The sequence below is a fragment of the Orbicella franksi genome, chromosome 14, assembly GCF_964199315.1.
Source record: "Orbicella franksi chromosome 14, jaOrbFran1.1, whole genome shotgun sequence".
Taxonomy (NCBI): domain Eukaryota; kingdom Metazoa; phylum Cnidaria; class Anthozoa; order Scleractinia; family Merulinidae; genus Orbicella; species Orbicella franksi.
Genome location: NC_138158.1, coordinates 18920310 through 18942823, shown reverse-complemented (window position 1 = coordinate 18942823; position 22514 = coordinate 18920310). Strand labels below are relative to the sequence as shown.

Genomic DNA, 22514 nt, shown 5'->3' with positions numbered 1-22514 from the left:
CAAAAGAAATGTTTGCGCGTGTTACTATGGTGCATAAAACCGCCAGAAAAGTACGAATGAAACATCAAAGGAAACGTTCAATAATACGCTGTGATCATGTCAACAAAATGTTTCAAATATTTAGGATTTAACTTGAATGAGGTTGCTAACAAATTCAAGTTTACTAAGAAATCATTAACGGTTCTGGAATAAGTCAAAGTGTTTCGAAATTTCAATTGACGTAGAAAGAAACGATAAAAATCGTTTGAGAGTTGTACTACATGAGCACCTTTAATTAACTTCAAGTTGCATAATTTTCAGACACATTTGGTCTTTAATAAATTTTGACCAATAAAATTGCTCTTTTAACATACACATTTCATATCATAAACGAATGAGAACACGCTACTTTTGTAGAAGCTCGGTGACCTTTATGAACAAAAAAGAGAAATTTTGAAATGTTTTCGTGTATTTGACTGTAAATGGAGTAATCGATCTAGAGACTTTTTAATTTCATATCTGAAAATTTTAAAATTTGAAAAGTAGAAAAGATCTTTAACAACGGTGTTTGATAACTAAACCGAGTACGATAAGCTTGCAAAGTTAAACAATTTCCACGAACAGATATTTACTTTTGTTTTTGTGCAAGGGCACTCTCCAACAGACAATTCACGTAATAAATTGAAACTGGACCTTTGTAAAACGTCACTGCGTAGTGCGATTTTGGAGAACAAGGCCAATTAAAATGTTCAACGCTGAAATGTTTGCCCAGTTTATATTCTCACAGAATTTGCTATGACTGACATGATCAGAGTAACCAGTAGGCCAATTGTTATCACGGTTTGATTTCAACATGCAGAGCCACCTCACAATATTCTGTAAAGGTCATCTCTTAGTAACCTGTTTTCAAACGTAGGAGAGTTGAGCGAATGTTCTTACGCCAATTTGAAAAAAAAATTGTCGACTTTGACAAGATACGTTTAGTAAAGCATGCGAATGCCAACCGATAAACTTAAATTCAATCAAGTTGATGATCGTTCGATCAAAGAAATAAAACTCTCCACAATTTGAAAACATGTACTAAATGATAACTCGAAAGTGGTTGAAACCTTTCCGGCAAAAATGGCAGAGATAGTTAGCATTCACTATAGAATTGAAATGTTTTTCGTGCTGAAATGTCACTCAAATGCAAGTATTTCAGTCAAGAAAAAAAACAAACAATTTTAACAACCAAACTGATTTTAGACTATAAAATTTTGAACTCGAATATGTCTTCCCTATTTGCTAAACTGCCATTTCTTATCGGAAAGATTTCAATTTAACGAAAGTCTCAAATGATATTTCTTAACTTTGTCTTCATCATCCCTGCTTAAATCCCGAATCTGCTTGAATCTCCTCGCGGTTTCCTGACTTTCCTGTCTTCAGGCGTTTACTCTCTGAAATTAGAATGGATAAAAATTCGGTGAGGAAAAAATCCAAGTCGGGAAACAAACGAGTAAAGGAGAAGTAAAAGAATTCACAATGAACTGTTAAACACGAGTGCGCGCTGGACAAGTAAAAGACAACTTTTGACCGACAAACGTCGTCATTTTCATGAAGAAACCCAAACTCTCATTGAAATAACCCGTTATGAACTTGAAAGATCTCGAATGATTCCTAAACTAGCTTCTTCCGTAAGTTTTTCTCCTTTACTAAAAGAATGAGTTCGTTCTAAGTTCAACACGAAACGTAAACAGAGTCTGTCAAGCGCGCGTGCTAGGACTTGGCGACGGTATTTCTGATAGATATATCACTTACAAAGTTAGAGTGCAAAGAAGTTGATACTAACCATTGACAGAAATGGGTGTCAATCGACTGTCCTTCCCCAAACGTGTTCGCCATTTCTTCTTCAAAGTAAGAATTTCCTTCTCGTGTAGAAGGGAACAGTACACATCTTATTCAGACAGGAAACATTTCAAAATGACAAACAACCACTCCACGTCAGCAATATTCGTCATGAATATGGAAAATACGATTGGACCAATCAGCTAACAAATACCTCACAATCTTGACGACAACACGCTTTGCACGCTTTGCACTGAAAACGTTCTGCATTTTCTTTGTTTATGTGGAGATCACGTGAGCCGGTATGAGTCAAATATACACAATAGCTAGGCCATTTAATAGATATAATTCATATCTTTACAGTTTTAAGCCGTATATCCCTCATTCCGACGAGCATTTTCCCCGCTATTAATTAGGTCGTGAATTTAAGTTGCCTTTCGTTCTCAACGTGGCCTTCCCAAAGCATTGCGCACTGTCTGTTTTCCCGTGTCTTCTTATGGGTTATACTCATTTTCCCCCTTTCAAGTTCCTTTTATTTTGTGTTCCCCTGAGGTCCCGTTTTAGCGTTCCGTTTTCTGTATTGTCAATGCGCGTCGGACTTTGGTCCCTTTTGTGTTTCCTTCTGTGTTCCCTTTGAGGACCCTTTAATGTTCCTTTTTAACGAGTGATAGCGCAGTAGTTAGAATGAGTTAGAGCAGTTAGTTGGGGAAGAAATAATTCACTCGCTCTGTCAGTTGGTCGATCTTTCGAGGTCCTAAAATTTACTTTTTGGTGGTAATTTCGCGTGAGGGGCTACATTTGCCAGACCATTGCGAACAAAATGGCTACTAAAGCGATGAACTTATATTAGACGTTTAAAAAAAGCTACCCAATTAAAAACTATTTAGTACAAAACAAAGATGGGTGTATAATTCGATCCATCGACCGGTTTGACAGTTTCACGTTTGAAACCATTGCTAACCATCTGTCAGTAGCTCTAAGGAAAAAAAAACAGTGCCAAACCAGTATTCGAACCGGCGACCTCATCCCGCCAACTTCAGATCAGCAAGCGGGAACCTTACCTTTTTCCCAACGTGCCACTTATAAATTTGTCACGCAAAAAAAGTCTATAAATTCATCACAGTTAGGAATAAACTGCGATGCTGATTCCTTGATGACTCAATGCGAGGTAAAATGATTTGCAAAGCGAGCTTCCATTGAGCGATTACGGATTCAAATGGAAATTGTTTTCTTCGGGAAATCACTCACTTTGCCAATCAAATGAATTGTTTTACTGGTCATGTTATCTATTCATTGATATTTTTTTCGATGCTGGGCAGGTTGTTCATTCCCACTCTCCGACGAGGTCAGGAGATCGCTTGGCGCGTATTCGTAAAAGTCACCTGACAAAGCGCATGGTTTGCAGCTCTAAAACCGTTTAGCGATTCCCCATTTTGGTCAATTCAGGGCCTGCTTTCATGTGAGCAATTTCGATCCTCTATTCAAGGATCTTTTTAGCGCAATGAAGGAATGAAGATGTTTGAAATAACTCAAGTCACTCGACTCGCCAGGGTAATTTTAAAGGCGAGAAGACGTAAAATAAAATGTGGTTTTAGTCTCATATGATAGAAATTAAATTTATTATTGATAATTCTTTACTAATCTGTGTACATATACATAAAACAATCACTTTTTTTGTTAGACCTCATTACTTTATTGCCTTCGTAGTAACGAGTCTTCCACCTAAATAAGCATTATGATTGTTTGTTAATCTTTGATTGCTGTAAAATTTATGCTGCCACGCAATCTTAAATATCTTCAAAAATTTTTTGAGAGGGCAAATTAATACGGGGGGTGGTTGTAAATTTCGCAGTTATACAAAAATAAATAATAGCATGATTATTCTTTTCAATTGCAAATCAAGCTTGAACTGGGCCGCAAAACACGGCTATAAAAGAATTTCAAATTTGCTAACCATTTTACAGTTCACTGAAATGTAATCTAATCCCTGCAAGATAACGAGTTTTTGGTTGATCTTGGCTGGGTTGACCTGGGGCGCTTTCCATGACACTAAAAAATTAAGGAACTTTCAAAACAGGTGCAAATAGCATGGAAATTCACTGGGAGGTTTCCGGAACATCGGAGAATTGTTAAATTCGGAAATACCAGTCATTCAACCGAAAAAGGCTTGACATTCTGGGAGCAAAATCAAATCGAACTGAAATTCTCGGGATGAAATTTAAGAAAATTTCGGTATACCTTAAGGGTTTTTGACCTTAAAATTTCGGAAAGTACTGTTCAATATCGCCGTTGCAAATTAAATGTCCGGAAATTCGAACCGCGATTTTTTGTTACATGCAAAGCGCCCTTTGTGATGATGAAGATAAATGCAACTATTTACAGAAGCATGATAGCAGAATAATTTACATTTTAAAAGTAACAAGGTTCGTATCATAGCAAGAATTGCAATGCGATGGACACCAGAGGGCAAACGTAGAGGAGGAAGCCCAAAAAAACATGGTGCAGAACGGTTGAGAAGGAGTTGAATGAATTCAAGTACAACTGGAGCAGCATTGAAAAACTGGCTAAGGATAGGCAGGGGTGGCGTGATTTCGTTGCTGCCCTATCCGCCACACCTGGCATGGTGGCAATAACTAAGTAGTAAAGTTCGTATCATAACGAAGAACTCTCTTGCCTCGTTTCTGCTGAAAGGCCTGGGCACTAAGAACAGAACTGTAAAATAGCGAATGTTACGTTCTATGTTAACTTCCATCTTAATTGTCAAACGAAGACAAAAATTCGACTTGCCGTTAAATTCTGTCTACATAACTCCGTTTCGTTAATCCTATAATATGATTTCAGACCTATTCACTCCACCCATAGCCAGTCATAAGTGCTAGTAAAAAATAACTTTGTATCGCTCATACTAAATACACACATATAATTAAAGCTCAAAACTTTTTACAATGGATTGACAGCTTCTTCAGTAAAATATTAATTCAAAGCCAGACCCGCAGGTTATGCAAATAAATAACTTATCAGTTTTCCCTACTTTCACCATACTAAGACAAGTAGATCTTAATGGAGGTTCCTCGTTCTCGCTTCTAAAGTCATTCACAAACTTTTTCCCTTAGTGTTCGGTTAAATTCCTTTGAATTAAAAACCAAACAACCCTGATTTTTGGTTCTTTTCTTTTCCATTCTTTCCGTCTCGAGAACTAACTCCTTCCACGCGAGTCAACTGATTCAGTTCCTTCAACAACTCAGCCTGATCTCTTAACATGTTGTACATTTTATCCGCTCTGAAAGAAAAAAATAATTCATACATAAAATGATTATTGTTCGTGAGCGGTGACGGAGAATTCTTAGGAAAACAAGCGTGGCTAATCGGCCAGAAACACCCCCAAAAACGGTAACGCGGTCGACACTAAACTCTCTAATATTAGGCTCTCCAAACAAACTGCAACTCGTACACTCAATTATAAAGAAATGGAGAAAGGAAAAGTTTCAAAGCTTGGAATATCGTTCAAATTACAAAAGCTTGAAGTCTTCTGGGACACTTGTTGTTCCTTCCCTCCCTCCCCCAACCTCGGGCTAAATAGGAGTTTAATCGTTAAGTAAACAAAAGCGCAAGATCTAGCCTTTGATCGAGTCATGCGGAACTCTTGCTCCCTCTGAATATAGGTTTACTCTCTATTCTCGTGTTAAAACTTTCGCAGGCAATAATAAACTTATCTAGTATAGAAAGGCAGTCATTTAAACAAAAGAGGATCTAATTTTATGCAAAAATTCTGTTCGGGTTGAGAGAAAAACATACGCAATGAACGTACAAAAAGAAATACCTATAGATGGTTTCTTGTCTAATTAGGACTGGAAAAGGGCTGGCTAGAAGCGAGCAAGTCTGCACCAACCAATTCCTCTGTTGTAACCGGGGGTACCACCTCACTATTCTTTAAGTCCCGCCAATCTAATACCCAGGATCTCACTACGTTTGACCGTAGGAAGTCTTTACGATAAGGTCTCGCCATCTTTTCATGTAACTGGGAGACGCTTATCAATATACAGGGACTCATTTTCGCAGGATCAGGGAACCCACTAAAACCTAACCTAGGGTAACTCCTGAAATGGCCCAAACTAATGAACTTATGCTAGTGCTGACATTTTACACCAACCTTTTTTCCTGTTGTTCCAGCCTTGCAAGGATTTGTACCATGCCGGGTGACAGTTCTTCCGATTCTTCCACCTCAGTGGACTCTGGTTTGCCAAACGACACAAGAGCATCCACGAGCTACAGAACAATCAAAATGTTTCATTTAAAGCACAAGTTCAAACATCGCAAACTTTGATCAGTTTTTTTTTTATTACAACAGTTAAAAACTATATAAAATTTCCGGTGAGGTGCGGCGGCCTAATGGTTAGTGAGCTGGACATCGCACCAAGCGGTCTGAGTTCAAGCCCTGGCTGGAGTCACTGCTACGTGTTCATGCGAACCCTAATCGGTTCCGCCGAATTTAATGTCGTGAGTAACCTTGCGATGGACTAGCATCCCATCCAGGGGGAAGTAGAAATACTCCTAGTCACTTCATGCTACTCAAACTGGAGACTAGCACTACCCTGATTAGTCACTTCTGACCCTAGGGTAGAGGGTGGGGGGGGGCGTTAAGCCTTTCGTTATATTTTGTTTACAGTAATAAGCTTGCAATCGAAATTCTTTAAGGGATAACCATAGCTGATAGAGGGAAATTGTTAAGAAGCCCGGTAAACATTAAAGAAGCAAACAAACAGGCTAAGATTTACGTTGGAAGGTCCTTGACCCTATACATCCTTTGTTTTATGCACGTTGACTATCCATTAATTACATAATCGCAATGCTTCTATTGGCTAATTGTATGAGCACACCTAACCACCTTTTGTATTTTACCAGGTTTTGTGCAGGGTCAATACCCAAAATAGCCAACAAAAACATACAACAAAGAACTTTGCCAGGTTTCTTAACCATTTCCCTCTATTAACTATGGGATAATATTGATGACACTTTTAGTGATAAGGGATGACTGTGCTCTAAATTACAGGGATAAACAATAGCTCAACAAACCGAACCCACCCACACCCCTTCTGGCAAGGCCTTGCTCTATCAGCAGTTGGACAATAAAAATAGGTCGGGATATATGCTTGTTTTATAGCTGTCGATACACTCGATCGAGATATTACACACCACTTTTCAACAGCACTTAGCAAAAATATTATGTTTCGCACTTGTACAGTAGAATCCCGATTCTCGAACTTCTAAGGGAAACGAAAATTGCTTTTAAAAAATCGGGTAGTTCGAAAAATCGGGGGTAAAATTACAGTGTTTGGCTAGGGGGAGAGAAGTGACTTTGGTTCGAGATATCAGGAGGGTTCGAAAAAATCGAGCGTCCGTGAAATCGGGATTCCAATAATAAAGGATTTATACCGTAAATCCTCTATTAAGCCCCCCAGGGGGCTTATTTATTTTAAGCACTTTTGAGGGGGGAGGGGGGCGTTTATGAGAGAGGGGACTTATTTAAACACACAGCCAGAAGATGGTATCAATTCTCCATAGAGAACTAGAACGCAAAGTGGAAAGTTCAAGCACATGAAGTTGGAGGTCAAGCATTTTGGGGGGGGGGGGCTGATGAGAGAGGGGGGCTTATTTAAACACACAGCTAGAAGATGGTATCAATTCTCCATAAAGAACTACACCGCAAAGTGAAAAGTTCAAGCACATGAAGTTGGAGGTCATGCAGCCGAAGATCAAAAACAAATTCGAACCTTCAGTACGTGAATAAACCATACCGGATCAGTCCATATGAAGTGTTACAGTCGTGGTTACACTACAGATACAGTCTATCGTTTACTAACTCGACTGTGTGGAATAAGGAGGGAGGAGAGGGGTCTTAAAGAAGAGGAAGGACTTAATAACTTTCTTCCTTGGAAAAAGGGGGGCTTATTAGAGTTGAGAGGGGGGGAGCTTCAGATAGGATTTACGGTAACTTACCTTTGTTCTGATCGATTTGGGGCCGTTTGGGCACTCAGAGTAACTGTGCACTTGAAGACGCTTAAGAATAAATAGTGGTAGAGAATTCTCAATATCCAAGAGTAACTGAACCTAAAAAACAAAACAAGAGAAATTCATTGTTTTATAATTGCTTGCTTTAGTTTTGTATTCTTTTTTTGTGTTGTTGTTGTTGGTGGTGGTGGTGGTGGTGGTGGTGGTGGTGGTGGTGGTGGTGGTGGTGGTGGTGGTGGTGGTGGTGGTGGTGGTGGTGGTGGTGGTGGTGGTGGTTTTTCTGTCTTGTTGTGATGTAAAAGTAGCAAGCATGGATAGCGTAATTGAAAAGTCCGTATTGAGTTCAGAGCGTTTTTCACTTGAGCGTAGAAAAATAGTTGATTGTGCATTACTGCGCTATACAATTGGCTTAAAAAATTCGCGCAACTTTTTCATCCTATCAGAAGTAAAACCAAAACCAATCGTAACTCGCTCGCGCAGTTTTCTCGCGTTCGCGTCAGCTACATGAATCTGCTTAAAGTTTTGATGGTTCACTAGATTGTCCATGTGATTTTGACTGGTTAAAGTGGTAACTTTGAATTAAACTTGATGTTATCTACGAAGAACATTTGTCACGAATGACATTTATAATTTGCAGTCTCCATTTTGGCGCCCATTGTGTTGGTGTATAAACATTGCATGGGTTGCTTTCCATTTAACCAAACAATTCCCGTAATTTTGAAACGGGAGCAAATGGTACGAACGATTTCTTGGAAAATTTTTGGAAAATCCGAAAATTGTAAAATTTTCTGCATGCAAACCATTTAACCGAAAATTCCAGAAATTTCGGGCTTAAAGTCAAATAGAACCGGACTTCTTAGTGAGAAATTTTTGTAAATTTTGGTTATATCTCGCGAGGTTCTCCTCTTTTACGAAAATTGTGGAAAATGCTGTTCCATTTGCAACTGAGAATTTCAGGAAATTTCCGAAAGTTTCCGAAAGTTTTGGTCGAATGGAAAGCGCCCCGTGTCCCGCGGGATTACCTGTAATACGTAGCGGTCCATCAGAGCATTCTGCTGGATTTTGTCGATATCACCAACAGCGAGACCAACCTAAAATAATGATGTAAGGATGATAACAATAACTTTATTATTGTGTCAATCATCCTAGCTTACTACAGTACAACAGTCTACGTTTGCTAACTGGGAACACCTAACTAACCTATCCTAATAGGAAATCCAAGACCCTAATCGTAGAAAATTATATTGTAAAATAAGTATTACATTAGACTAAATAAAACTACGGTTAAAAAGGCTATAGAATTAGTCTGACGCGAAGCTATACGACAAAAACGTGTGATTTATTACAACTACGACGTAGCCGTATAGAACTTAAGCACTCCTTATCTGAACAGTTTAAAATTATTATAAGTCGATGGTAATTATCTTAACCCAAAGGCATCAAAGTATTAGAAGAAACCATTAGTCCTGAAGGGAGACAAGTAAAATTCAATGAGTCGACGAAGCAGATTACGAACATACCAGCATATTCATCATAATAATTGGCATTCCGAGAACAAGGACAACAAACAAAATGTTGGTGAGGGCTGGAAAAGGCAATTCATCCCAAGGAAAGAAATCTTCGTGGTAGTTCAATTCTCCCAGCGTCATTACGTACATTGTCATCAGAACATATGAAAAGTTACTGAAGTGTTCCTGCAAACAAGAAAGTCGCCACACTTAACAAATTAAATAACATGACTACTGGGCAATGGTGGACAGACGTCCTTGGGACACTGATGTAATACAAACAATTGTCTGGAGTTTGAAAAAAAAACCACTTCTATCTGTTTAAAAATAAATTGCTGCTACTGTCACACTCAAACAGTGTTTGACCACATTTCCGTTTTGGAAAGTAAACGATTCGACTGAGGTCTTGAGCTACTGTTATTCTTTTAATTCCAAGCTTTCGCCTATCCTCGGCATCTTGGAGGTCTCCGCCTTACAATGGTGTCCGTTTTGAGAGAGTTGGTAGTACAATGCTTGTTAAAGTACTATGTTACTCATTTTGTTTTGCACCTAAGTCAGCTGTAAGAGAACTTACATGATCCATAATCATATAAAACGTTGTTCCAAATGCCATAATAAACAGCACCCACAACAGCAGAACCTTAAAGAAATGAATGGAATGAAGTAAATTAAATACTGTCGAAGTAGTCTTACTGTGAAACCCTTCTTGGTGATATCTCTGCAACCAGAATGTCTGACTGTGAGTCCTGTATGTCTGCGTGACGGTTTTTTTGTGTGTCTGTCTGTCTGCCGGCGCCTGTCTAACTGACTATCTGTCCGTTTTTACTGTCTAATTTTTCTGTCATGGTCTGTCTGTTTTTTCCGTATACTAGGGTATCTGTCTAACTGTCTGTCTACATGCCTGTCTGTCTGTCCGCCTACCTGCCTAGATCTCCCTTTCTACATCTGCCTATTTAGATCTGTTTGACTAGATCTACATGTCTAGACTTTTCTGTCTGTCTGTCTGTCTGTCTGTATATCTGTATGCCTGTCTAGATCTGCCTATCTAGATCTGTCGCTCTAGATCTGCCTGTCTGCCTGTCTGCCTGTCTGCCTGTCTGCCTGTCTGCCTGTTTGCCTGTCTGCCTGTGTGCCTCCCTGTCTGTTTGTCTGCCCGTTTGCCCATTTGTGTACTGATTCCTCACCTTGACAAGTGTGACAAACATGGTAGTCAGCATAATCACGTATTGGCCGTAGGATGACAACCTGAATAAAATGATGAAAGAAAATTCATGAGTCATGACCATGAAAGATCAGTCATTAGGAACTTAAGTCTAAATGCATTCACTGATTAACTGTTTAGCTAGAATGCCAGAATGCTCGCACTCCAACAATTTGCTTTAACTTCCATGAATGTCTGAATAAATTTCACCCAGCAATACCACGATTCTTCCTAGCACCCACCCACGACAAACAGGTGTACTGGGGTGGTCTGGGTGGACCAATATATTCTTGGAGCTGACTGTATTTGAAATGTGTTTAAATTTGAAGGGTGATATGGAAAAGTCTTCACTTCCCTTTCCTCCAACAACGCAAGCGTTTTAGCTAATCTTGCGAAGGTCAAAAATGGCCATCCATCATTTTGTAATTGAAATCCATGTTTAGGATTTTCGTTAATGCTGGTTAATGTTAATTTCGTTAATGATCCGTTAATGCTCGCAACCCAAAGACAGCAAAAAATACACAGTAACATACTTGTGGGATAAAGGAAGTTGGAGACAAAGTGCTCTAAAAAAATGCTCGCACAGTTCAGGACTACAAATTAACACTGCAAGGCACAAAGAGGTCACAATCCTCTCTGCCAAGAAGGACATAATCCCGCAACTCTCTCGTGAAGCCCTTGTCCTTTCCGAGTTAGGGAGCTGAAGGAAAGGTCAGAATCCTCTCTGCCAAGAGGGACATGATCCCTCAACACTCTCCGGGGGTCGAAATTCCCGCTAGAGAGGCCCTTATCCAATCCGAGGTAGGGATCTGATGGAAAGGTCACAATCCTCTCTGCCAAAAGTGATATGATTCCGGAACTCTCTCCGGGGGTCGACATCCCCGCTAGAGAGGCCCTTGTCCTATTCGAGTTAGGGATAGGAAGGAGAGGTCACAATCCTCTCTGCCAAGAGGGACATGATCCCGCAACTCTCTCAGGGGGTCGAAATCCCCGTTAGAGAACGCTCGAGGCCCTTGTCCTATCCGAGTTATGGAGCTGAAGGAAAGGTCACAATCCTCTCCAGCCAGGGGGTCCCCATTGAAAGAGGTCCTTATCCTAAAAGATTTTCACCTAGTCGCTAGAGTAGCAATGTAATAATAGCAATCGCTTCCGCTCTAATAAGGTCAAAGTAATTTGCCTAACAAAGTTGTCTCACTAACCACTACCCAGGCCTTAAATGCAATCACACGGATACCCAAAAGTTACCAAAATATCCACAACCTACCTTCTGAAGTAAAGTATGAGGTTCATCCAACCAAAGAATAGCGCAATAGCGCCCACCTCCGTTTTATAACCTTTCTTGCAGTCACATATTGGTATGACGTAAACAAAGGATGCGATGTAACATAACCACTCCACGTAATTTAAGAAGTTGAGCACGTATGCCATGCGCTGCAAGAAAAATGGCGTTTATTAGAAACGCGATTAAAAACAAAATGCATGTCACAAAACAATGACTAGATCATAAGAACCCTAAAAAAAAAAGTTCATCTTGTGCAACAGCACCAAAGAAATTTATTTCAGCAACTAATTAATCACTAAATAACAAAGACAGGGGCACCAGGTAGTAGACATCCAGCCGAGCCAAGGTATGGTGGAAGACCTTGTATCTTTGACGCCTTAAAACTCCACAGCGGCTAGCACAGTGTCAAAAAACGGTTCGCACTACGCTCCAACTAAAGTACGGGCTCGGTCTCGGGCTCGGTTTTTTTCTGCACTGAGTCTCGGGCTCGGATTTTACGAAATCGTTGAAGTCTCGGTCTCGAATTTTTTAACCAAGCGTCTCGGCGTCTCGGCAAGTCTCGGATTTTACCATTCGCCACCCCTAACTAACAGAACGCCAACGAGAGGCTAGCAAGTAAAATATCTTGGCAGCTCTTGTACTGTCGAAACGGATAATGGTGATTAAATAAATAAAACGAAATCTTAGCAGCTCTTGCAGTACGGGGTCTCCTCAAGGGCGTGCTCGCAGGCTACTGACCCATAATAAGACGAAACTTTACTAATCATTAAAGTTATTAAAAAAGAAGGTTTACCTTGCGTATCAGTGAAAAAATATGCTTGATCATTAGAATGGCAACCGCAATTAAAACAACAGCGCTCATAAGCTGGGTTGCCTAAAAATAAATCAAAATATTAATACATGTAACTCCGATATATCGTAGGCATTTGACTACGTCCTCGATTTCGTGCAGATTTTATTTATCAAAGTTAGTTGCACTAAACAGGGGTATTCAAATCTAGAAATAGATATGGATTCCCATTGGTCAAAAGTATCCCTATCCAATCGTCCTATTCTCTAGATCTTGATATAGGCGGCTTAAGATAAATTTTGAAGACTTAAATGTTGCGAAAGAAAAACAATATGAGATTTTCACCGTGGTTTACTAAATCCAGTTTTCTAATACACGAACGTGTATAACCTGAAAAGGTAATTTTGGTGGCAGAATGATTAGGAGTACCTACCAGATCTGAATTGGTACACGTTTCCTGAGAAAAAAAATATACACAATTAATAGGGCTATTTTATTCAGTATAGAGGCTTAAATAACAATATGATGTCGCAGTTTTGTAGCTTCACAAGTTGCTGGAAAACTTGCCAAGTATAACGGAATATAACACGCCTTGGGATAAACATGGCTTGGTGCATTTTCGTTCCAAGACACGCTGCATTGGAAGACTGCTTTAATAACAAGTAACTACAAATAATAACATTAAATCGTTTGTCTAGAGTAATGATGATGATGATGATGATGATGATAATGATAACAACAATAATAATGACATTGGTTATGTATATTTTTCCCCCGACAAATCCTAAAGATTGGTTTTCCAGCGAATCACACGTCTGTAAGCTTTGCAGTATCTGAAAACACCATTATTGCTACTACAAAATAGTCTAAACGACCGACTGTGAATTTCTCCACCACCCCTCCCCCAACCGCCAGCGCACTACTCCTTCACTTTCTCGCACGTCAATCAAACGTCCGCTAAAAAGAATAATGGAATCTGAATACCTCGTAACCAGACTCAGTAGAATTGTCCTTAATGCACAAAGTGTCTTCGTTCGTATGTCCATACACAGCCAAATATGTCAATGGAATCAAAAACGCGAAATATGACAAAAGGTTCACAGCAAACGTCAGCCAACCAAACTTCTTCCTGTGAGAAAACAAGTCATGTTAAAATGTCGCACAACAATTTTGCAGGTTTCTAAGAAAAGTTTAAAAAGCTGCAAAAGGTGGCCAGGACAAAAAGTGCGGCGATGAAACTGCTCTAGCGCGCCATGTTGAATGGTATTGATGTTTAACCCGGCAATGTAGAACCAAGCTAGCTCTGGAGTCAAAGCAGGACAAATTTTCTTTGTTCCGTGACCATGCGGTCGCATGTTGTAAAATAAGAAAATATCAGGTAAACAAAGCCACTGCGATATATATTTTCCAACAGATGATAATTTACACTCAATATACATTCTTACCATTTCATATTTAATAATGTGAAACTGACAGGATGAGTCAGACAGCTCTCGCGTCGGTAACTTGCCATTGTCTTTAAAGATAAGAAACAAAAACACCAATTTAGAATTTCCTCCCCCCGGAGCCAAGAGAGGATGACGGGTTAGAAAGTAATCCCCCATATAGGCCTAATTCTCGAGGTAAGCCAGCTGGGCTTTTACAAGTATGAAGAGTCACTTGCCCAACAAAATGAAACAAAGAGACAGAGAAGGAAGCTCTGAAGGCATGGAGACAGACCAACGTCAGACTACACCTGCACCCAGCGCGGGAGAGACTGTAACTCGCCAATCGGCCTGACAAGTCACACTCGACGCAGCACTAGTGCTAGTGTTAAAGCCAGAACTATCACCCAGAGCGCGTATCCATAGTCTCTCGAGAATGACAGATGCCCATTATTATTAAGCCAACTGAGTTAATTTTTAGACATGCTACCCAGTTTTTCCGCGGATAATGTTACCATGCATATGAGTTTGGGTGGATATTTTCGTGGAGGGTGAAAATGCATTTAAAGCCACCTGAGCAGCATGCGTGTAAATTAAAGCTGCCAGGTGCTTAGCCACCGAGCTAAGGGAGGCTCGTGGGAACGATGCCACACAACTGATTTCGTTTCTATTGCTCAAGAAGGGCTGTTTGTCACTAGCCATAAACACAAACAGAATATGAACACGCAGTAGGATGTTGAGAATTAGCGCCATTTGTTAGGGAAATTCAACAAAAATCTATTTTTTTACAAGAATTCAAGAATTATGTGCCAGTGTAAAGAAAAAGCTCGAGGCTACTGTAGACCTTCGCTTGTGTTCTTAGCTAAAAAAAATCGTTTCTCTCCAATTTTATCTGAATATAGGAAACAATATCAGTCAGTACTGGTTCCAGTTACTTGGAGCATAGTCAGGAATTTTTCGTTTTTCGACATCGAACTGCAGTGCTCGCACTGTTAATTTACCAATGCGATATATAAACAATAGCCTGCATTTGGCGCTAAAATATGCTCGGATATTTGTCCGCGGACATTATCTGCCCCGAGAAGCGAAACGTTTTCCGAGAGCGTAGCTCTCCGAAAACTGTGAGCTTCGAGGAACAGATAATGTCTAAGGACAAATATCCGAGCATATTTTCGCGCCAATTGGAGGCTATTGTGTTTATTATCCTTCAAATCTTTTTCGCAACACGCGCAGTTTTGAAAATTGGGGAATATTTTCTAATACTTCCCAGTTTTAGCTGGGGAATATTCGATCACGTGACGCGTTTAGACCAATCGCGCGCGAGCGAAAATATTTGATGGATTATAACCTACAGTATTGATCGCGCCCGACAAATCGGGCCGATGAGACGGTACGCGCAATATACTTAGTATTTTAAATTATATATTTACCTCAATAAGTTGCAGCGACTTTTTGTCAGCTTTAAGAGGTTCTCCAGGATGCTGGCCTTGAACTAAATTCAGGTCGTATTTTATCTGGAAAATATTTGTCACGATTTTTAAAGGAGTCAAACTAGTAATAAAATTTTAAAAGAATAGACCTTCTTACCGATGCGCAGCCATTTTGATTTACATTGATTTGAGAGACACTGTGGGATGTTCAGGGACCGAATTAGTATGTAGTTGCCCCTTAAGCGTCCCATAATACCTATTTGAAACAGTGGCATTCAAAATGGCTGCCGTATCGGTAAAAAGGTCTATGCAATCGCTTTTTTGTAAGATATTTCTGTTTTCTTCTTAATTTTGGCAAGAGAATCGCTTAAACATTTCGTTGTTGGATGTATATGTTATTCAGATTTGAGCAAAATTAGTAAAAATTTCAGGATGCTATATAAAGAAATAGTCATTTTCCATCTAACTCTATCTATTCCCTATGCTTTGTCAAGTAAAAGGCCTTAGTTTACAGAGTTATAAATTTGACTAAATGAGCCTACCATAAAGTTCTCAGAATCTGGGTCTCCTTTCTCTTCCACGCACTGATCCAAGAAGAACTACGAGAGAGAAGTTTTAACGAATTTTTCCAAAGAGCAGCGTGAACGATTGAAGTTCACTCCCTAAACTCTCCCTGAGGGGTGTAACCCAAGCGAGAAAAAAGAGACTCTCCCTTCTGGCGCCTGAGTTTCAAGAATTTAGGGACTGGACTACAGCCCACGTGGTCGAGTTCAGCTCCCGGGCTGGGTTAAAACAAATGTCCATACACATGGTAGAATGGAAAGGTATGCTGTTAACGGCAAACGGCAAAAATAAACTCGTTTTTTTTTTTCTTTTTTTTTTTTTGTACAGTAGAGTGAAAATATTTGTATTTGCGGTGAATAGCAGCAGACGTTTTTCATTTATGTGCGAGTTAAAATACTTTAAAAAGTTGTCCTTCAGTAGCGTCAAATAGACGATTCGACTGAAGCCTTACTGCTTGGATTTAAAAGAACAACTGTAGCTCAAGGCCTCAGTTGAATCGTCTATTTGTGTTTGTGATGAATAGTAGGGGACGCTTTTCTGTTTTTGTGTGATTTATTTAAAGAACGGAACACAGAACCAGAGGTAATTTTTGCAGTTTGTCGTTTGCCGTAAGCGTTATTCTTGACCTCTCTTATAAAAGAAAACCTGAAGCTTGATTGTCACATCTTACAGCGTTACATCACTTACCACAGCTACTTCCGGCATCTTTCGAACCAAGGTTTGCATCACGGGTACCAACCCTGTTGAGCATTGGGACAAAACCTCCTGCCACCTGAAATTAATATTATAAAAGAGAATCTCCCGACATGCATGACGAATCTATCCTAGTTTAGAAAATAAAGGTTCTTGTCCAGCAATAAACCACAATGACACTGCCATGGCTTCAATCTGGAGCTCTCAACTCGAGCCAAGTCCACTGTTCGTTTTACAAACAGTATTCGACCCCGTCTAGGGCACGTTACCAGGCTACAATTTGTGAGCAGTTGTGGGATTACTGAACATATCAGCAATTGTGGCCAAAAGTCCTTAGGACATTTGACAAACTACCAGCTGGTGTGGCATTATTTTGTGGAAAGTGGAAGGTCATAATTCAACTTTCCGAGCCTTGCAGTGTCCCAAGACTTTAGGATTGTAGTTCTACTAGCCAAGAATATTTTTCCGATGATGATGTGCGGTGAAGCATGGTGATCTAATGGCTTCCGCACTGGACTCGGGATAGGGAGCGCCGGGTTCGAGCCCTGGTTCCCGAGGTCACTGCATTCTTGTCTAGGGAAAGACAATTCACCCTCAGAACTGGAACATAATGCCTACTTCCATCCAGGTATATAAATGGGTACTGTCGAATTTTTAAAATACTGGGGGCTAGTCCTGCAATGGATTAGCATCCCAATCAGAGAGGGAAGAAACATTGCTAGTCGCTAAATGATACCAAAACAGCGATAAGTTCCGGCAAGAAGGGACACTTTCATTAGACGGAGATTTAACTTTAACCAATAGCCGTGAAGATTAATTTCGTAGAAGGCCAAAGAAGAAAGTAGATTTTAATACTGACCTTTCGTGTTTTGCTATAACTGTTGCAACTTCTCTGAATTCTGAAGCAACAGCAATGTCCAAAATATTTTTATTGTTTCCATTCATTTGAACAAGAGCTCTGGGATGTGACAGAAAATATTTCACCACGGCTGCGTGACCATTGACTGCTGCCAGGTGCATGGCTGTGTTCTGCAGAAAAAATAAAGTAAAATATCTTTTAACATCTAGATAACGTTTTCCTATTGAGCTCTATCTGATCAATATCTTCATCTTTTGAGATGTCAATTTTTTTTTATTATGTTGAAGGCGTATTTCTGAGATAGCACATGTTTAACATACTTCATTTCAATAGACCATATTCGTATTTTCGGTATCTGACTAGAACTAGTTTGAAGTGGGGGCTCATGCCGCTTTAACCTCAGTCGCAAGCTAGTTCCAGTCCATTACCGAGAATACGAATATGGTCTATTAACAGAGTCAATGTAATTTACGTTTTGTTAACTACAATCCATCTTAATTCCTTTCATTCGCCGCCATCTTAATTTCTCTGCGAATGTTGTTCACCGACTATTTGGTGTTTGTTTTTTTTTTTCTATCTTGGTAAACTATCATTTCCAGGCTTCCTTAAATTTGATGCAAAACATAGCAATTCATCGGGCATAGTCCTTATTACATGAAAAGTCACCCGCCAGAAAGCCTTTTGGTAAATTCAAAGATTGTCAAGATGTCAGACGGCACGTGTTTTTGGAAGGGGTTGTTACCAAATATCGCAGAGCTTATTTTTGAGATCTAGCATTTTGATGCAATATCCATTACAAAATTCCAACAACAGACTCTTGTTTAGTGCTAAATTTGAAGAGCTTTAGAACTGTCGTATTAGGGTCGTCCTCGCCCAGAACTTTCGTGATTTGACACCTTGACAACCTGGCAGAATATGTTTAACCCTAATTTCATAATCTTGCAACAAGTAATTCTTTTCCACGAAAAGCACGAATCTATTTGGATCACAGATATTTTTTCCTTTGGATTATTGCAATGATAGTAGACAGTCATGACGGAGGTTTGATTATTTCAAAATGGCTGCTTCATTTGTTAATTCGTCTGTAATCCTTTACAGCAATTTTTAAGACTATAGTGATCTGGACGATCTGGACTGATTTGCGAATCACGCCTAACAACTTTGAAGATATATATGGGTCTGCAAGGGATTAAAAAAATCAATAATTTTAGCTATTGTGTTTAGAAAATAGTCCATTCAAACGATTTTACCTTGTTTTTGTCTAAATCGTTAACACACTCTTCGTTCTTGTTTACGATTACTTCACAACAAGGCAACGACCCTTTAATGGCAGCTAAATGAAGAGGTGTACGTTCATTTTGATCTCTGGAAAAAAAAAAAGAAAAAAGTCAACTTCCTCTTACATCCAGATGTCTCTGATAGTCAGGCCATAACAAAAGATTACCCGAATGTACTGCTTATGACCAGGATTAGGCTGTTCAAAGCCGAGAATGGCAGAGTTGGAGAGGAAACATCTCGCGTGGAATGAGGCAAAGTGCACTGCACAAAATAAGGTTAGGTGGCGCGCTCTAGTTGAGGACCTATGTTCCATTAGAAACGAAGAGGAATAAGTAAGTAAGTAATTTATGACCTGACCAAAAATTCGAAACCTATTTATGACCTGATCCTTAAATCAATGCCCTGTTTCAGACCTGCGTTACAATTAGTTCCCTAGTTCAGACCAATGTTAACTTGCCGTAAACATAATTTGTGAAGGGCTTTTGTTGATAGTCTCATCAATATATAATGATGAAAATGTAGCTTCTTCTTGGAAACATACCCATGTCAAGACTAGAGCGCGAAAACAATACCCTATTTATGACCAAAATGGCCAAATTCGATGCCTCATTCATGACTAAAACGGCTGAAAAACCATACCCTTTGGGCCGTACATACCTATATAGCCCATATAAGAGAGTACCCCCTGGCGCTGAGTACATCGCAACTCTTACATTTACCCAAAAACGTACGGTAATATGTCAGATGGCGGTATTCTGTTGGCACCTTTCCTTTTCTTTTCTTATTAGATAACTAAATTTGTTTTTTGTGGAAACATTTTCTTTTGGCAGCAACCCACTCGTCTTGACAGTGTTTGTCTCTTGCCTGAATTCGCTTTACTGACCGCTCAACAAGGGATCGATCAGAATTTGACACTAACCGTATTGACAGAATTTAGCTAAATTTATCTGAATGAAACAAATTTGGCTCTCACAAGAACGGGCAGGTACTCAAAACACTGCTGGCCATTGTGGCTAAGGCTCTTAAGTGTTTTAGCAAGCGTTATGTTTACCTGTCTATCGTCGCACCCATCCTAAGTAGTGCCTCAGTTGCGTGGTCGTGTCCTCCCGCACAGGCAAAGTGTAGCGCTGTCCTACCGTGATTGTTTCTCAAATTGATTATTTTCGCGTTTTGATTGTCCATAAGAGCTTCTACGATGTCTGTCCTTCCGTATCTGTCGAAGAAAACAGTAGAATGTTAAGATACTTCCAATTTGCACATTCAATTTCAGGTAAGTTCCATTATCATGGAGAGCCGTTTTCTTTAATGATTCAATTGGAAGCTTAAACGTTTTAGATACCATATAGACTTTGTTCAACAACAACAACAACAACAAGGAAAACAGGTCATCGCATGTTTGCCGAACACAGAACGTTGCGTACGATACTAACGAGAGCCAAAAATTATCTTTGAAATAATCTTCTTCGCTCGATACAGCTCAAAACAGCTGATGAATGCGCCAAGAAGCCAAGCGAATTGCAAGCTTAGACCTTCCATCTCCACTTTCGGATTTCCTGCCCAACTCGGTGTGTGCATTAAGGCCGGACAGTCGAGATGCTTTTCTATGAAAATGCGCAATCAGTACTTTTAACAATCCTTAAAAGTGAGGAAAATATCCAAAGGCTTTTGTTCTTGGGCCATCGTAGTTTAACGAGGAATAAAACACAAATAGCGGTGATAAACATATTAAACTTACGCATTTTAATAACTTGACGTTTCTATGCTACGCAACATACATTTTCAAAAGTGGAATATGGATGTTGCGTAGCATACGAAACGTCAAGTTATTAAAATGCGTAAGTTTAATATGTTTATCACCGCTATTTGTGTTTTATTCCTCGTGAAAATATCTAACCTTGATGCCACGTGAATTGGTGTGTCCATACTGTTTGATAACACACTTGAAGAAGCTCTGTTTTTGCCTACGAACAACTGAATATTCTGTAACAAAAAAAATAATGTTAAAAAAATAAAGAAAAAATATTGCTATAACATTCAATTAACAGAATTGTTGAAACTGCTTTTTATATTATACATTGCGTTACATGTACTTCAATTCCCGGACGTGTATCCATTTAGTAAGTAACTGTCCTTAGCGTCAAGTTTAAAGCTGCAATGACCCTTATTAAATTCGAGCCCGAGGACATGTCTAGGAAAAATTCCATGATGGGTGGTATGATGGGGAAAAGAGAGAATGGAAGAAGTGGATAGCAGACCTTGTTTCCCATCGTCCCCCGCGTCTAGTAAAGTTCTCATAATCAGAAGATGACTCAGTCAAAGTTTAGCGGGGTGACTTCTTTCGTAAAACTGTGGCGTTGTGTCCCGATCGATCCACTGCTCGCCGCTTACTTTGTTCCTTAAATAATCGCGTGCCCATCTAAGAATCCCAGAGGAGGAGAAATAGATACTAGGTTTTTTAAAGTTCTTTCTTGCATACATGGTTTGAATTAAAACAACAAGTCAAGTCTGATCTTTACGCATTTAGCACCCCCGTCAGGATGAAAAAATCACCCGCTTCAAATGACAGTGTGTCAGAGTTGTCATTTCGCATTTTAAATTTGTCGCAGTTTCTCGTTAGACGTAAAGAATAATTCAGATCATGCAATTAACAAAATTCGTGGTTCAATCAACAATTCAAATATGAACCTTCAGATCCCCTGTCTTGGCCGCATAGTGAACTGGAGAAAACCCATCATTGTCTTTCTCAGTGATGAGTGCAGCAGCTGTTGGGCTCTGGTTACAGGAAAAAATGAGGAACACATGTTGTTCAGAGCAGTAACATAGAACATTCTTTGTCATAAACGAGAAGGTGTTCAGGTAGAGATCAGTCATAGAATAAAAACACGGTTAGGAAAATACTGTGGAGTTGTCGAAACTGAACAAGACGGATTCTGATTTTGAACGGTTTGTGATAACTTCTTGCTATATTGCGGCCATTGTAATAACAGTATTACATTTGTGGTTGAAGTTTAATGCCAACCTCATGAGCGTTTATTGCGCTCTATTACTATGTTTCAAGAAAGAAAACGCTTTCAGTCGGAGAAGTTTGGAAATTTGCAGCCACTGTTAATAAAAAAATTCGCTGAGCATTAAAAAACCCTCCTTTACAATTTGGAACTGCCGAGGTCTCAACTTCATTTCTGTCACTCGGACATGGCAAAGTGTACATTCTTTGTCGATCATTACTACTATCACCATGACAACTCACCTGCAGCAAAGCTTCCATGGATTTGTGATCCCCTACTGCTGCATGAACCACTGATTTAAGCGTCACGTCTCGGATGGTCACGTCAGCACCGCGCTGCATAAGAAGCTTAACCATCGCGCCCGCACCATACTTTGCCGCCCTGAACAACGGCGAGCTACGCTCATCATCCTTAGGATCCAGGACCGCTCCCTAGATTGATAAAATGATTTGGTTCGTGGAATTATAGTAATAATAATGACTTTATTAGATAACACAATTACTGGTAAAACTAGTAGTTCTCATAGTGGTCCTTAAAATCTACCAAACAAATACAATAACAAATTCAAATAGAAAAATACAAAGAAAAAATACAATTGAAAATTTATTAAAAATTTCTATTAATAACATAGTTGTCAATTCCAGAAGTCCAATCTTTGTCATCAACGT

General features: G+C 39.5%; 1 protein-coding gene across 1 annotated transcript in view; it reads right to left on the bottom strand.

Annotated features, from left to right (window-relative positions):
- Nucleotides 1-423: 423 nt before the first annotated feature.
- Nucleotides 424-22514, bottom strand: part of LOC145468547 (transient receptor potential cation channel subfamily A member 1-like) — a 31899-nt gene continuing 9808 nt past the window's right edge. The window contains exons 10-30 of the mRNA XM_081452285.1: nucleotides 22089-22277; nucleotides 21527-21613; nucleotides 20736-20821; nucleotides 19893-20054; nucleotides 18814-18928; nucleotides 17564-17733; nucleotides 16699-16783; nucleotides 15990-16046; nucleotides 15448-15531; nucleotides 14039-14109; nucleotides 13578-13722; nucleotides 13027-13050; nucleotides 12597-12677; nucleotides 11786-11952; nucleotides 10505-10565; nucleotides 9895-9960; nucleotides 9333-9506; nucleotides 8835-8903; nucleotides 7801-7911; nucleotides 5954-6069; nucleotides 424-5083 (exon numbers count right to left, since the gene is read on the bottom strand). Of these exons, the coding sequence (XP_081308411.1) occupies nucleotides 4939-5083; nucleotides 5954-6069; nucleotides 7801-7911; nucleotides 8835-8903; nucleotides 9333-9506; nucleotides 9895-9960; nucleotides 10505-10565; nucleotides 11786-11952; nucleotides 12597-12677; nucleotides 13027-13050; nucleotides 13578-13722; nucleotides 14039-14109; nucleotides 15448-15531; nucleotides 15990-16046; nucleotides 16699-16783; nucleotides 17564-17733; nucleotides 18814-18928; nucleotides 19893-20054; nucleotides 20736-20821; nucleotides 21527-21613; nucleotides 22089-22277 (2265 nt within the window). The 3' untranslated portion in view covers nucleotides 424-4938. The remainder of the gene's footprint in view (nucleotides 5084-5953; nucleotides 6070-7800; nucleotides 7912-8834; nucleotides 8904-9332; nucleotides 9507-9894; nucleotides 9961-10504; nucleotides 10566-11785; nucleotides 11953-12596; nucleotides 12678-13026; nucleotides 13051-13577; nucleotides 13723-14038; nucleotides 14110-15447; nucleotides 15532-15989; nucleotides 16047-16698; nucleotides 16784-17563; nucleotides 17734-18813; nucleotides 18929-19892; nucleotides 20055-20735; nucleotides 20822-21526; nucleotides 21614-22088; nucleotides 22278-22514) is intronic.